This window comes from Rattus norvegicus, chromosome 3 (genome assembly GCF_036323735.1).
Source record: "Rattus norvegicus strain BN/NHsdMcwi chromosome 3, GRCr8, whole genome shotgun sequence".
Taxonomy (NCBI): domain Eukaryota; kingdom Metazoa; phylum Chordata; class Mammalia; order Rodentia; family Muridae; genus Rattus; species Rattus norvegicus.
In genome coordinates this window covers 175,212,786-175,227,109 of record NC_086021.1, presented here as the reverse complement: position 1 = coordinate 175,227,109, position 14,324 = coordinate 175,212,786, and the positions used below count along the sequence as shown (strand labels likewise).

Below are 14,324 nucleotides of genomic sequence, written 5' to 3'. Positions count from 1 at the left end.
AAGTATATTTTCATGAGATGAATATACAAAGAGGCGAGAGACGACAATGCTCTGATTTGGCTATAAGCCTTGTTTACACACGGCCTGCCTTCCCTGGCATATCCTGCACACCCAACACGGCTGAAGAAAATGCTATAAAAGTAAGTAGCACTCAGTGGGGCTAAGAGAGGGCTCTTGACAAGGACCCAGGTTCAGTTCCCAGAACCCACATTTGAGCTCTTTAAATCCAGCCCCAAGTGAACAAATACCCTCTTCTAACATCTGCAGGTACCAAGCACACACATGCTATAATGTGTGTGTGTGTGTGTGTGTGTGTGTGTGTGTGTGTGTGTGTGTGTGTACATACACACAAGCAAAACACACAATATAGTCAAATTAATAAATCTAAAATTTTTTAAAATTTGGTAATTATCCTAAAGGGCTGGAAAAATGGATGCTCTTCTAGGACTAGGGTCTGTTCCTAGAATCCATATGGTGGCTCTCAGCTGTCTGTACCTTCAGTCCCAAAGAATCCAACATGCTCCTCTGACCTCTGTGGGCACCAGGACACACACAGTGCACAGAGGCATACAGGCAAATACCCATAAACATTAAATAATATTCTTAAAAGAAAGTTAAACTAAAAAATCTAAGTAAGCAGCACTCTGAAAACTGTAGTGGTTCCGTTAGATGTTTTCTTTGGCTGTAGAAAGGGACAAATACACTCTCCCACAAGTGACACAGAGGTGCACGCAGTCTTACTTTAAGCCATGTTTGTCCACATGAATGTGCAGACACTGCTGTTCCCACACTGACTGCCACTCACCTGACTCACAAGCTCGGGAATTCCCAGGGCCCTGTCGATCTCCTCCAGGCCTGTGGCGTCCGTGTTGCTCAGGAGCGTGTGCAGCTGGTCCAGCAGAGCTCTCTCATCACTCTGGCCTTCTGGGTTAGAAGGCGGCCCGAGCAGCTCATCCAGGGAATTTCTAAGAAGAGGCCTAGAGAGACACCTGAGTCAGCTCCAATGCTGCTGGGCTGGAGGTGATGAGGACCCATGTTCCCCAGCCAGGACCACAGAAAAGCAAACCAGCGCTCTTGGGCTGGTGCTGGTTTTGTTTGGGTTTTTAAGTTTTCCGAGAGTCTCGCTATATAACTAAGTCTAGCCTCAAACTCACAGCCAGCAGTCTCTCCTGTTCAGCGCTAAGTGCTCAGAGTTATAAAATGCCCACCCTGACGCTCAGGTAAAGTCTGTGTTTCCGCTGACCTCTGGCCTCTGCATCTTTTTAAAAAGGACGGGGTAGGGACGTTGCTCAGTGGTAGTTGATTGAACAAATTAAAGGTGCAGAACGAACCCCAGCCTTTTCTGTTGTTACAAAAGGAAAAGATAGTGTAACAGGTCACTCCCACCCAGACGACTGAAATATTTAGATGATTTTAGAAAATAATGATCCATTATTCAAAAGGTTAATCATTAGGGGATAGAGAAATGGCTAAGCAGTTATGGGTTCAGTTCTCAGCACCTACATGAAGGCTCAACATGTAACTCCAGTCACGGGGACCTGACACCCTCTTCTGGGCTCCGTGGACACTGCATACGTAGGCAGCCATGAAGGCAAACATTCATATGCATTTTTTAATTTTTTAATATTTTTCTAGAAAAACTGAGGCACAGTATCTGAATACCACTTATAAACCTAAGAGAGCTTGTCTTTTCCAACTGCAGCTGACCACTCTATGGGAGATCACCGCTAAGAGACCTTTTGGAAGTCCTGAAGGCTGAACTGTAGCTCTGCCTCCTCTCCCCTTCCAGATGCCCTGCCTCAGCACCAGCAGATGGCAAGGTCAACAATAACAAGGTCTCCCATACACTCCCAGAGTTGCCTCTGCTCAGACTCTTAAATCCAACGTAAGCATTCCCACATCACAAAATAAAACCCTACCTATTTTGAGCCCCATGAGGACCTTGTTCCATCGAGAGCATGCCCTCTGGCCACGATCCGGGTTGGTTAGATGGCACTGCTGGGCTATAGGGACTGACGCCCATTCCCATGGGAACCTCACCAGCTCCTGGGGGAGCAAAACAGTATGTTCATCCAGGTGGTAGCACACCCCTTTAACCCAACACTCACAAGGTAGAGGCAGGGGATCTCTGAGTTCTCAGCCTGGTCTACAGACTGAGCTCCAGGTCAATCAAGACTACGAAGAGAAACCCTGTACTCAACCCTACCCCACCCCCATGCTCAAAAGAACAATTTTCATTTTTTATTGAAAGGGACAGCCTACTCATTTGAAGCATCTGCTGCTGCTGCTGTTGCTGCTGTTGCTGCTGCTGTTGCTGCTGCGGCTGCGGCTGAGGCTGCAACGTTGGTCTTGCGCCTGGCAGTCTATTAGAACGAAGTGGCAAGGTAGGCCCGGAGCTCCCCAAGGCGGGTCTTGGTAAAGCTGCGCTGTAGTCTCCTCCAGCTCTTCCCAGGGGACTTGAAGCCAGAGGCTCCATTCTGCTGGCCCTTGAGTTCGCTAAACCCCAGTCTCCTGAGGAGGACGTCGGATTCACAGGAACGTTTCTGTTTGGTCCACCTAAAATGGATAGAGCTCACTCAAGTCTTACCCAACACATAACACAAAAGCCCCTCTTGCGCTGGGAGAAGCATTAAAAACTACTGTAGCTGGGACTGTCACCCTGAGAGTGGGGGTGGCCAGCGACAAAGACAGTAGCTAGAAGCCTCCACTCCCACACATTTGTTACAGGTTAGACGGGTGGCCTGAACCAATGGGCTATTTAAGATACAGCATGAAAGGAATAACATATTAAAAGTATATTAGTAAAAAATTAAAATATAAAGTTGTTACTTGGTTTGAATGTTTAAATGATTACTCATAGACATAACCTACCCATATTGGCACCGTAATTCTCCTGACTATCCATCATTCTTGGATTCCCAGCCAGTATGGGCTGTTTTGGTAACACAGGGAAAGCACTGACATTCTTCACTGGCGGAACTGAGCCAACAGACACGGGGCTGTCTAGAGACAGCGCTCGGTTATATGGAGGGCGCACAGACTGCACAGGCTGTGGACTTCGCAAACCTGTTGGAAACACAGAAGTTTACCACATTAGTATCCCTTGCTAATTCAATATTTTAAGTAAGAAACAAATACTACTAAGTCCCACACAAAGTCTTCCTCATAAAAACAAACACAGCCATTTTCTTTAACAAAATAAGTATGTCAAAAAGAGAAAAAAATCCCTAATTCCAAATCAAGTACAAACGATACTCTGTGTGTTGGCCCAAGTGCCAGCACTCGGCTGTAGGCCAGTGAGCTCATGTGCGATGTGTGCCTTGGCTCTGCAGACCATGTTTAACAAGCACAAGGTTCGGTACAGATCCCCAGCACCACACAGGACGGGGGAGGATGGAGAGGTAAATGGAGCAATGTTTTTAATTCCTACAGGTTCTTCCTGTACTCATGAAGTATATTCCCTACTTACAACCTTACGATAAAAAATAAAATGTTAAGCTGCCTTCCAATCAAACAGGAAATAAACCCAACCTTTGACTAATCTGAAGAGTCAGTTTGGGAAACAGTGCAACTAAAAGTAATGAGACCCTGTTGCCAAAAAAAAGGAAAGAGGGCAACAGTAATTTCTAGGTGTGCTGGCCATGTCTTAGTCCCAGCGCTCAGAGGGCAGAGGCGGATGAATCTCTGTAGTTTCAAGGCCAGGGTTATCCTTTCTCAAAGGGAGAACGGGAAGGAGGAGGGTCCGATGTAAAGAAGAAACAAAGGAGGGGGAGAGAGAACGGAGAACAGAAGTAAGCAGCATGAGACGACTGTAAATTATTCTTTTTTTACTTAATACAACAACATGCCCTTGATAGAACACTGAGCTCGCATCCTTTAACAGGGAAGGAAGGGTTCGAGTAAAAACCAAACAGAAAGAGGTACCTCTCAGGGTTAAATGACACGTGTTTAATTCAACTGTCCATGATGGAAAACGTCTACCCCCAAGGCTCAGGTATGGATTCTCTAAGTCTCACAGTTACTGGTACATTAATTAGAAGGGAACCTAAGAGGGGACCAGTCAGCTAGCAGCCAAGACACCTGCTGCCAACCTGACAGACTAAGTCCCACCCACTCCAGGACCCACATGGGAGGGGAGAGCCACTTCAGGTTGTCCTTTGACTGTCCCATGCTGTAGCACATGCATGCATGCATGCACACACATACACACACAAAAATAAATTAAATGTAATTTTTAAAAAGGAAAAGTCAGGTCTGGAGAGATGGCTCAGCGGTTAAGAGCACTGACTGCTCTTCCAGAGGTTCTGAGTTCAAATACCAGCAACTACATGGTGGCTCACAACCATCTGTAATGGGATCCCATGCCCTCTGCTGGTGTGTCTGAAGATAGCGACAGTGTACTTATATACAATAAATAAATCTTGAAAATTTTAAAAGAAGAAAAGCTTTAAGAAGGAGGAGGAAAATAACTAACACAAACAACGTCAGTGGGTGCAGGGAACCAGAAGGGAGAGTGCGTCTGAAGTTGCAGGCTCTGCTGCATCCAGGTCTTGGTGTAAGCAGACATGCACCTGTGCTGAGAGAGCTGTGACGCAAGTCTGCATCCGACATGGAGCTCATTGGCTAAGTCTCCTCACAGAGACCATGTCTCAAGCTCCCACCCAACCTCACCCCTCAAAAGAGAAAAGCTCTGGTCCTTCCTTACCCAGAGAACTTGGTCCTGCAAACATCTGCTGTTTGGCCCCTGGGTGACTGCCATTTGTAGGACTGTTGTAGAAGTCAGAACTAGTCAAATCTCCAAGAATAGCATCTAGGTTATCCAGGTCTCCCGATACCTGAAAGTGAACCTTTTCAAATTATTCTACATGTAACACCAGATGCAACTATCACGCCATCAGCAAAAGAAGCCCTAAACAGGCACCAGTAAAACACAGCAGTGGTGTAGGGTGTGGTGGTGTGCACTCTGAGTCCCAGGACAGCTAGAAACAGACAGACAGTAAGACTCTCTCTCCCCCTCTCCAAAGAAACGTATCAACAACAAAGCAGACAAACACAGAACCCCAGCAGTAAACCCGAAGCCATGACCTGAGATAACAATGCCCCGGCAAAGGCTGCTGTCCTGTGACCTCCCCCCATCTCCACCTCAGCTGTCGGTTTAGCCGCTATGATAAGTCTCGGACTCTGCTGGCCCGAGCAGCACCCTTTGCTCTGCCACTATCTCCCACGACAGGTGGCTAGGATTCATCCTTAGCGGCAGGAACCTCCGTCTGTGTGTAACTTTTCTGGTAAGTGGTGTTTACCAAGGCACCCACAGGCGCACAGAGACGGACCCTGCCAACAGACATGGTGAAGGGAGGCCTGTGGCCTATGAAACACTCGTCTGTCTTTCTCATTCTCCCTAGAACAGTGCTTACTCGGGGTTAGCAAGATGCTTTTGCAGACCGTGTTCGTATGCACGAACTTCCGCACTTTAGTGGGGAAATGATGCTGCTAAATTCAAACTTTTCTTCCTTTTCTTTTTTGCTCCCCCACCCACCCCTCAAACTTTTCTTAATAACCATCTACCATGTCATTAACAACCTAATCTGATCATTCCAACATAACCACTCCCGTGAAAATACTTCAGACTGACCGCTAAAAACTTATATAGGGTCAGTAAGATGCTTGCTGAGCAAACCTGATACCGCCAGTTCAACCTCCAGCCCACAATGGAAGGCATGCATGCACCACCCCCTCACACACATGAACACGTTTTAACATACACCCCCCCTCTCTTTCTCTCTCTCTCTTTCACACACACACACACACACACACACATTCTCTCCTCCCTCCCCTCACACACACACAACTAAACTCTCAAACACACACTCTCTCACATATGCACAGCAACCATAGTGAATGAAACCTCAAGGTTATCCTTCAATTTAAGACCACCAGTCTATAATGTCGTTATAGCCAACTGTAATTGTTATAAACAACTGCACTGTTTAACAATTGATAATGTTGTTACACACTGCAAGTGTAGGGTTTGTGACACTAAACTGCACAAACAAATGAACAGAGAGTGCCTCACCTCCTCACTTGCCTCTGTCTTAATTTTCGGGTCTTTCTCTTGGCCGGAGCTGGGATTGGTGGAGCAGCTGCACTGACTCAGTTTACTGTCCCCTCCGTCCGCTTGGGGCTGCAGCTCTTTGGCAAGCACATCACTGGGGTCGTCCCTGTCCAGCAGGTATCTAAGAAGGGCATTATTCTCCTTCTTCTTAGGACTCAGCTGCTCCTGCCTGACACTCCCTTCTCCACCGGAAGCAGTACTGCTAGTGTCTTTCCCAGTGGCTTCTGCAGTGATCTTGGCAACCTCCGCTGGTGAGTTGCCATTTTGCAGCAACTTGTGCAAAATCCGGTGTTTCTCTTGCAACAGAGACCCATGCATATTGGAGGTGGAAGACACTGCTCCTGATGTCGAGGACGACACTCCAGAGGGGCTGGTGACACTAATGGAAGAGTCTTTGCAATTTGAATCCAGGGGAGAGTTGGTCAAGGAGGAATGGCCTCGGTCATCCGAGGAGCATGTGAGTAACTGCAGCAGTTTCTTGTGGCCTTTGCTTTCCAGGGGTCCCCTGGGAGTCTCTGACGCCTCCCCACTGTTCTCCTTGTTTTCTTTGTCACTGGGGTGATCCCTGCTGTTTGATGGACACACCGAACTCTCCACTGGGTTCTGTTCACAGTATAAGCCTAGAGGGCTCTTAGAATCCTGACTGCTCGCTTTACTTGGCTGGTTTATATTCATATTGGGAGAGTTATCCAATTTGGGGCCTGGTGAAGACAGAGTAGATAAAAGAGAGGTTCCCACACCTTCGCTGATGGCTTGCAAGGCACTGAGGGAGCTGCTAGAAAAGCTGTGGCTCCCTGTGTTGCCAGAAGAGCCCATGGGCGAGTGCACGCCTGCACATGAACAGAGACCAGGAGAGACTGTCAGACACGCTAAGACAACACAACCTCTGAGCTCTGACTACATACAACGAACGGACAGGGGTGCGGAAACAAAACGGAACTGTGGATACCTGCAGCAGGAGAGAACTGGTGTGAGGCCATCTTTGGGCTCCCACGATTACGAGGAGAAATCATGATGTTCTGCTGGTTGGGGCCAAGACCAGGACTGCCGTGTGGGGGACTGCTCATGTTGAGCCCATAGCTGTTGCTCTGGTAGGAAGATGGCGACTGCAGGCTTTGTCCTGGGGTCAGCGAGGCTACACTACTAGAAGCCCCATACCTAGCTCCAGCCATCTGCCCTGTGTTGCTGGGGTCGGCCACGCCGTAGGTCCGGCTGCCCAGCATCTGCACACTCTGACTTGGAGACAGGCTCATGCCACACCCTGCTGCAGGAGGTCGGATGCCTTGTCCTACAGGATTCGGGTTTGGTCTACATCCATTCTGTTCTCTGCAAGCAAACACACACACGTTCTACTTTAAAACTGCAGCACTACATAAAGGGAGGTGTAGGGGAAGGAAGAGAGGAGAGAGCTGCCTAGGAGCACACACTAGGCGTCACTCCAACACCAGGTGGAGAACCCCATGTAGGTGCTAATCACCAAGTCAACCCAGCAATACTTTGACTTCTTTTTAATTTATAGATTTAATTTAATTGGTATTTTATCTATCTGTCTGTCTGTTCACCATATGCATGCCTACTGTCTGCGGCAGAGCTCCCCTGGAACTAGAGTTGAGGATGGCGGGGGAGTCGCCTTATGGGTGCTAGGAATCAGACCCTCTGCAAGAACAGCTGTTCTTAGTAACGGAGCCATTTCTCTGGCCCCTACTTTTCCTGTTTTTATATAGTACTGGGATTCAGAGTCTCCCACGTGCTAAGCCAGCTCTCTAATATTGAGCTGTATTCCAAAGCCCATTGGTAATTTTGAAACAAGGTCTCATCTCACAAAATTACTGGGGCTGGCCTTGAATTCGTGAACTCAGTTGGGCCCAGGACTTGAGATCCTGCTGCCTCAGCCTCCCGTGTAGCTAGAATAACAGGTCACACCACCAGATCTAAATTATGGGATTTGTTTGTTTTGGTTTGTTTGTGATTTTTTTGTTTGGCTTTTGTTTGTTTGTTGTTTGCTTGTTTTGAGATGGGTCTCATGTAGCCTATGGTAGCTTTGAAGTCACTATGAAGCCAAAGATTTTCCTGCCTCTATACAGGAGTCCACTACTGTCCCCAGTTTATCCTGTGCTAGGAACTGAACCTGAGGCATCATGCAAGGAAGGCTGCCTTTTACCAGCTGAGCTGCATCCCCAACAGCTTTAAATGAGCCAGAAGATCTAAATGAGTGACATCAGTGCTGAGCGGCTCTGACAGCCATGTGATCTGGAGCCTCCAAGGTCTCATTACAATAGCTGACCTACCCGGGACTTAAGCCTGGAAGCATAGGCCAACTCCAACGATCATGAATGAACCTCTCCCTATGCAGTTTGCTTACCACTGATAACATCGGCAGTAACACCTTTTAGTACCTAGTACTTACATTTACATTTTACTTTTTATTCGAAACCCAGTCCCTAGAAGCAATGTAAATATAACACTAGAAATGGAAGGTAACAAGGTACCCACTACCCTCCCAACACACCACCAACCTCACCTTCATCCCCCACACACACACCCAGGCCTTACCCAGGAAGCAGTTATTTACTGGAAAAGTAGAAATAAAACATTAAAGAAAACATACTCTTAAGAACTTAAATTTACTTCATGGAATCCAACAGCTTCCCTCCCTTCTCTCCCTGCCCATCAACAGCAAAGCATCCTGGGACAAGGGTGCTTTAGCGTCATCACCTCTGAAGGAAGTGGGTCGAGACGAAGCCATGACGATCATTCGTTACAGGATTGCGGAAGAGTTTGCTCTTTGTCTGAGCACTCACAATAGTTCCATCAGCCAATGAGAAACGATACACTGGGGTCTCTGCATGGCCATGAATGTAAGCTATTGGGGAGAAGCACACCGTTACTAGTATCTGAGACGAGACGGATGCATACAGAAACAGACCACACTTCAAGTACAAAAGCGTGTTAATCAGTGACACACACAAAGTATACAACAGCTCTGCTCAGACCATTCCCTCTCCCATAACCCCAAACAGCAGAACAAGGGCTGACCACACAGTGCGTGCCCTACAGTACCGTCAACATCAGCACCAAAGCCAACTCCAAATGCCTGCCTTCCTCACCTTCCTGATAGTGACGCTTCTGGGACCATGACTGTCCGTCATTCAGACTGAAGAACCTCTGGATACACCTTCGGATTGTGTCTTCGAAGCCAGGCCTCATGGAAGATCTAAGTGAGTTTGTATCTATATTGACAACCTTCCCTATTAAAGATAAAAACAGAAGATTCTAGCCCTGCCCGGAGAGCCTGCTGCTGCTTAGCTGACCAGCACTGACATGGAGTGGACAGTCTCAGCTCTGCCTTCTGTCCTAACACAGCTGGAGGCTGCTCTAAGTCTGCATGTCCTGCTGTGGGACAAAAAAAAGTGCACTGTCTCCAACTAGTCGTAAGCAGAGCTGCTCGTAGGAAGCCTGCCACTGCATGGGATGTGTCTTTTATAAGGCCAGGTGCCTAAAGGAAGTTTATTTAGCTACACTTAATGTTACTTAGAGGAAAAATTAAGACTGCTAAATCAGAGACACAGAAAGTGAGAGCAAGCCTCAAGAAGAGGCTGCTTCTGACAGATCAAATAACAATAATGTATATGTCACGGGGCTGTGGAGAGCCAAGTTCATTCTGAGCACACAGGAGGAAAACTAGGGAAAGTGGCATAAACTTGTAATCTCAGAGCTGACAGGGCAGAGAAAGAGGACCCTGGGCTGGGCTGAAAAACAGGTATCAGCACGTAAAGGTGCTTGGTGCTGACCTCTGTTCCTTGCTTGGAGCCACAGGTAGAAGAAGAGTGACCTGTGACAAGTGCACACACATGAACTCACAGAAACATCAGTGCACACTCATGCACACAAAGAACCAGAGGAATAGGAACAGTTTCCAAGTGGAGGCACACTGGCTGGTCTTACCTGAAAGGTCGTGCCTGGTTATAAAGCTCTCAGGACTGGATGGGAACGGCCGGTCTGTAGTCACACGGCGAGCCACACAGATCATACAGCACTGCAAGTCTACAAGTGAAGGTCACCAAGTCAGATTACAAAGACTTAGCTGTGACTAACATCACCAGGCACACAGCATCAGTAAAAGGGGTTAGGACAGGCACAGTGGACCTGACTCTCACCTTCCCCTTCTTCCAGCATAGCGCGAGGCTGAGACAGGGCGAAGCACTGCATTGTTTCATATCTCTGGCGAGTTTCAGGACTGGCATTCGTGTCTTCCAAGATATCGTGTGTTTTCATCAGCATACGACAATTAAATGTATGGCTTTTTTGTCTCTGGTTCTCATTCGTCCAAGAAACTCCATTAACTTTGGGAAACAAGTTGAAATTATTCTTTATAAGCCAGGTAAAACTCAGCAAAACTATTAAAGAATTCAAGCTGGGGCTGGCTCTTGCTCTTGCAGAGGACCTGGCTTCAGTTACCAGGACCCACATGGTGGCACAGTCACCTATAACTCCAGTTCCAAGGAATCTAAGGCACTCTGCTGGCCTTGGGCACACAAGTGATGCACATGCATACATTTGAGCAAAACATTCATCATATACACGAAATCTTTAAAAATTCAAGCTAGAATTTTGGAATGGCTGGAAGGGTGGCTCACTGGTTAAGGGCACTTAGCTGCTCTTCCCGAGGCCAGAGTTTGGTTCTGAACACCCATATTAGGCAGCTCATAAGCACCTTCAACTCCAGCTCCAGATAATCTACTGTCCCTTTCCGGTCCCCATGACCCTGGAGTAACACATTCACATGGACACATACATACAATCTTGAAGAACCCACGCTATACTGCAGGGCAATGTGCTGGCCCAGCCACTAAAAGGGCCAAAAATGAGGGCTGGAGAGCATCCTGGGCAATACATGAGACCTTACATAGAAACAGAAGAACAGTGGCCAGTATCTTTTCTTACCACACAACTCCCATGCGGTGACACCTACATAGAACATTGATATGGCAACACCAAGGCATCTGAGTGAGCTCAGCCTCACCACGAGTCCCACTGAACATTTGGGCCCCATGGAAAACGTTTGAGTCCACTGAGGTCAAACTGAAAATGTTCCTGGCAATCACTTAGTAAGTCTCATTTTCTGGTGTCCTAAAAAGCACATTCAATCTCTTAAGAAATAACTAGGAAAAAAATTAAATGTATTTAGAAAACATTTCTATGCATCCCTGTAGCCTGGTATGGCAGCACACATCTGTAATCCCAGCACACGAGACAAGACAAAAAAGGAGAATCATTGAATCATAGATTCAAAGCTAGCCTGGAGCACACGGTAGGGCCATAGATTCAAAGCTAGCCTGGAGCACACAGTAGGACCCTGCCTTCCTCTCAAACAAAATACAAAGAAAAAAAAAAGAGCGCACCTGTGGATTTTGGTACGTGTTTAAGAAAGTCCTTCCGGTCCTGCTCATGTAAGATGCTGTAGACACTTGTGTTAACCAGGTCCTCCTGCTTGTACTGCAGATACTGTGTGACATTTTCTGACACAAATACAATGTTTCCATCTCGGTTCACCACAAACAGAAAGCCATCCAGTGCCTGCAGTGGGATGTATTAATACTATTATGAAAACCATATCCATCCCCAAAAACATTAAACCCTTTCCCCCGTTTTTGCCAGGGTTTGAGTTAGGGTTCAGGTTAGGGTCATACTTGCAAATAGAGCATTTAAAGGGTCAATAGTATTAAGAGGACCCAATCCAATATAACTGGTGTCCTTATAAGGACAGATTAAAAATACACCAGGGAGGCATGCTCAGGGAAAAGGCCATATTAAGACACAGTAGCAAGAAAGAGCTACTCAGGAGAAACAAGCCTGCCAACAGCCTGATCTTGGACTCCAATCTTCAAAACTGAAGAAAGAGGTTTCAGTTGTCTGAGTCACCTACTCTGTGACATTCCGTCACTGCAGCCTTAGCAGAGGAAGACTACTGCCTTGTTTATAAGGAAAATTTGAGGAGGGGTGGAGGGGTGGGGACACTAGCCCAACAATTAAAGTTAACTTAGCCAACCATCGGTTCTATTAACATTAACATGATCATTTCAGGGCATGAAAAGAAAAAGAAAAAGGGCAAGTAGGGAATGACATATCATACAGCTTTAACCCCAACATTTAGGAAGTAGAAGCAGGAATTGAGGTCACCCTAAGCTATACTGCAAGTTCAAAGACAGCCTGGGCTAACACTACAATGTCTCCGAGGGGAATTGGCAGGGGGAAGCCTGTATGTTTTGTGACCTTGTCTCAAAAGACAACAAAGAAAAGAAAAAAATTAAAAATCATTCTTAGTGCTCCCCCAATTTTCCACCTGATCTCAAGTTACGCTATAGGAATTACCATCTGTTCCTGAACAAGAGCTTTAAAATGAATGAACACAAAGTAGTTGAAATGACTCACTGAAAGAAAGACCAGTTGTCAAGTAAACTTGCTGAAGCGCTCACCGGCCTGAAGTAGACACTGCGCCATGGTTAATCAGCTCTTTTCAAGGCAATTACTTTGAAAACATGCACATGTTTAATGTTTGAAATTGCCTCACAAGCTGGGGTGCAGCTCTGTCACAGAGCACATGCCTAGCATGCATGAGGCCCTGGCCTTCCCTCCCCAGCACCATGAATAAATTCTCCAAGAATACAGAGCTGAGGGTAGAGAATGTCGCTCTGTGGTAGCATGCTTGCCTGCTACAGTCACCTAGCCTGTGTGAGGCCCTGCGTTAACCCTGAAGTACGACAAAGGAAACACAAACTGGTGTGTGGTGCATGTGCAAGCCATCATGGGAAAATTCCTAGAAGGATCTGAACTGAATACACTAAGTAGCGCCTCTGGCTGTCACTGACCCATGAGGTTATGAGCTGCTCTATTCCAAAGACCTTCTTTGCTTCTGTGCACATGTGTTGAATTTTCATATTGTACACAGTGCATGTACAGTATTATATATAGTGTCAGGTGGGTGTTTTATGATTGCTATAATACTGAGCTCTGCTCCATGAGGGTAAAAACCATTTCTTCATTTCTAATCCCCACCATGTACGTACACACACACACACACACACACACACACACACACACACGCACGCACGCGCCCCATATATAAACCACATGGTAAAACAGCCAAAGCACAAGAAGCTTTGGACATACAGCCCTCACCCCTACCTGTAGTAAAAGCGGTCCTAAAGAGTCTTTATCAATGACTCCCTGCCCTGTAGAAGACACATCAGCTTTCTGAACATCATCGTCACTGGAAATAGTTTTCCCTGAAGAGACAAAAGGAAGGCATCACGTTGAGCAGCACTACCTCAGCCCTTACACAAACACACACACACACACACACACACACACACACACACACACACACAGAGTGGGGGGGGGTAGTATGCACATAACCACATAACCATGCAGAACACTCACTGGCTGGTAAGAGAATGCCACCACAACTGAGAAATATTAAACCTCATGGTTCCCAGGAAAGCAGAAGACACCCGGCTCCCTTTGTGCTCACGTGCTAATCCTTAGGCCCCAGCTTCCCTCCCACCCGCACGCTGCCAGATGAGGAACACCAGTCTTCTGCCCATCCTGTTGTTTCTTAAAACCAAAGCTAGTCAACTCATGGGATCTTACCCAGCATGAGTGAAGCCCCACTCAATCTCCTTGATCCAAAATGGGAAGGAGGGTATTTCGTACATATCAGAAGTCCAACACTTGGGTGTTTTTGTCTTACCTTGTTCTTTTATTTGGCGTATCTGTCTCACTGTCTCCTTTAAAATGGCACATTTGTCTGGTTTGACGTTGAAGTTGTCAATGTCACTAAGATTTGCAGATATCAGCTCGGCCAGTTCCTCTATGTACTTGCTCTCCTGCTCCCGTCTCCACTTTTCACCACTGTAGACAAGACTGGAAGATGGAGAAAAGAAAGCCACCACTCACACCTCTCAAGAAAGCTCTGAGCAGATCTGCCCCTATTACACGTCAGTTTCATGTGGAAATAAACTAAACCGGAACCATCTTCCAGTAGTCACTGGCCCTGAGAAACGTCAGCCCCCTCTTGCATCTGGAAATGGAGACAGCCACCTACCCTTGTCCTGGAGCGTCACAGGGCAATTTGCGTTTCCGAGACTCAGTGGCCAGTGGATCCAAGGAACTTTCACCCAGTCCACTCATCCTGACCACAGCTCAGCAGCTA

The 14,324-nt window shown here is 46.9% G+C and overlaps 1 protein-coding gene across 1 annotated transcript in view; it reads right to left on the bottom strand.

Moving 5' to 3' along the window:
- Ncoa3 (nuclear receptor coactivator 3) overlaps window positions 1-14,324 on the bottom strand; it is an 80,008-nt gene that overhangs the window by 10,722 nt on the left and 54,962 nt on the right. Inside the window, exons 3-17 of the mRNA NM_053454.1 lie at window positions 14,217-14,321; window positions 13,863-14,035; window positions 13,298-13,398; window positions 11,515-11,689; window positions 10,270-10,455; window positions 10,058-10,156; window positions 9,220-9,360; window positions 8,828-8,975; window positions 7,062-7,438; window positions 6,074-6,942; window positions 4,706-4,835; window positions 2,872-3,066; window positions 2,263-2,556; window positions 1,920-2,046; window positions 806-977 (exon numbers count right to left, since the gene is read on the bottom strand). Coding sequence (NP_445906.1) covers window positions 806-977; window positions 1,920-2,046; window positions 2,263-2,556; window positions 2,872-3,066; window positions 4,706-4,835; window positions 6,074-6,942; window positions 7,062-7,438; window positions 8,828-8,975; window positions 9,220-9,360; window positions 10,058-10,156; window positions 10,270-10,455; window positions 11,515-11,689; window positions 13,298-13,398; window positions 13,863-14,035; window positions 14,217-14,302 — 3,273 coding nt within the window. The 5' untranslated portion in view covers window positions 14,303-14,321. The remainder of the gene's footprint in view (window positions 1-805; window positions 978-1,919; window positions 2,047-2,262; window positions 2,557-2,871; window positions 3,067-4,705; window positions 4,836-6,073; window positions 6,943-7,061; window positions 7,439-8,827; window positions 8,976-9,219; window positions 9,361-10,057; window positions 10,157-10,269; window positions 10,456-11,514; window positions 11,690-13,297; window positions 13,399-13,862; window positions 14,036-14,216; window positions 14,322-14,324) is intronic.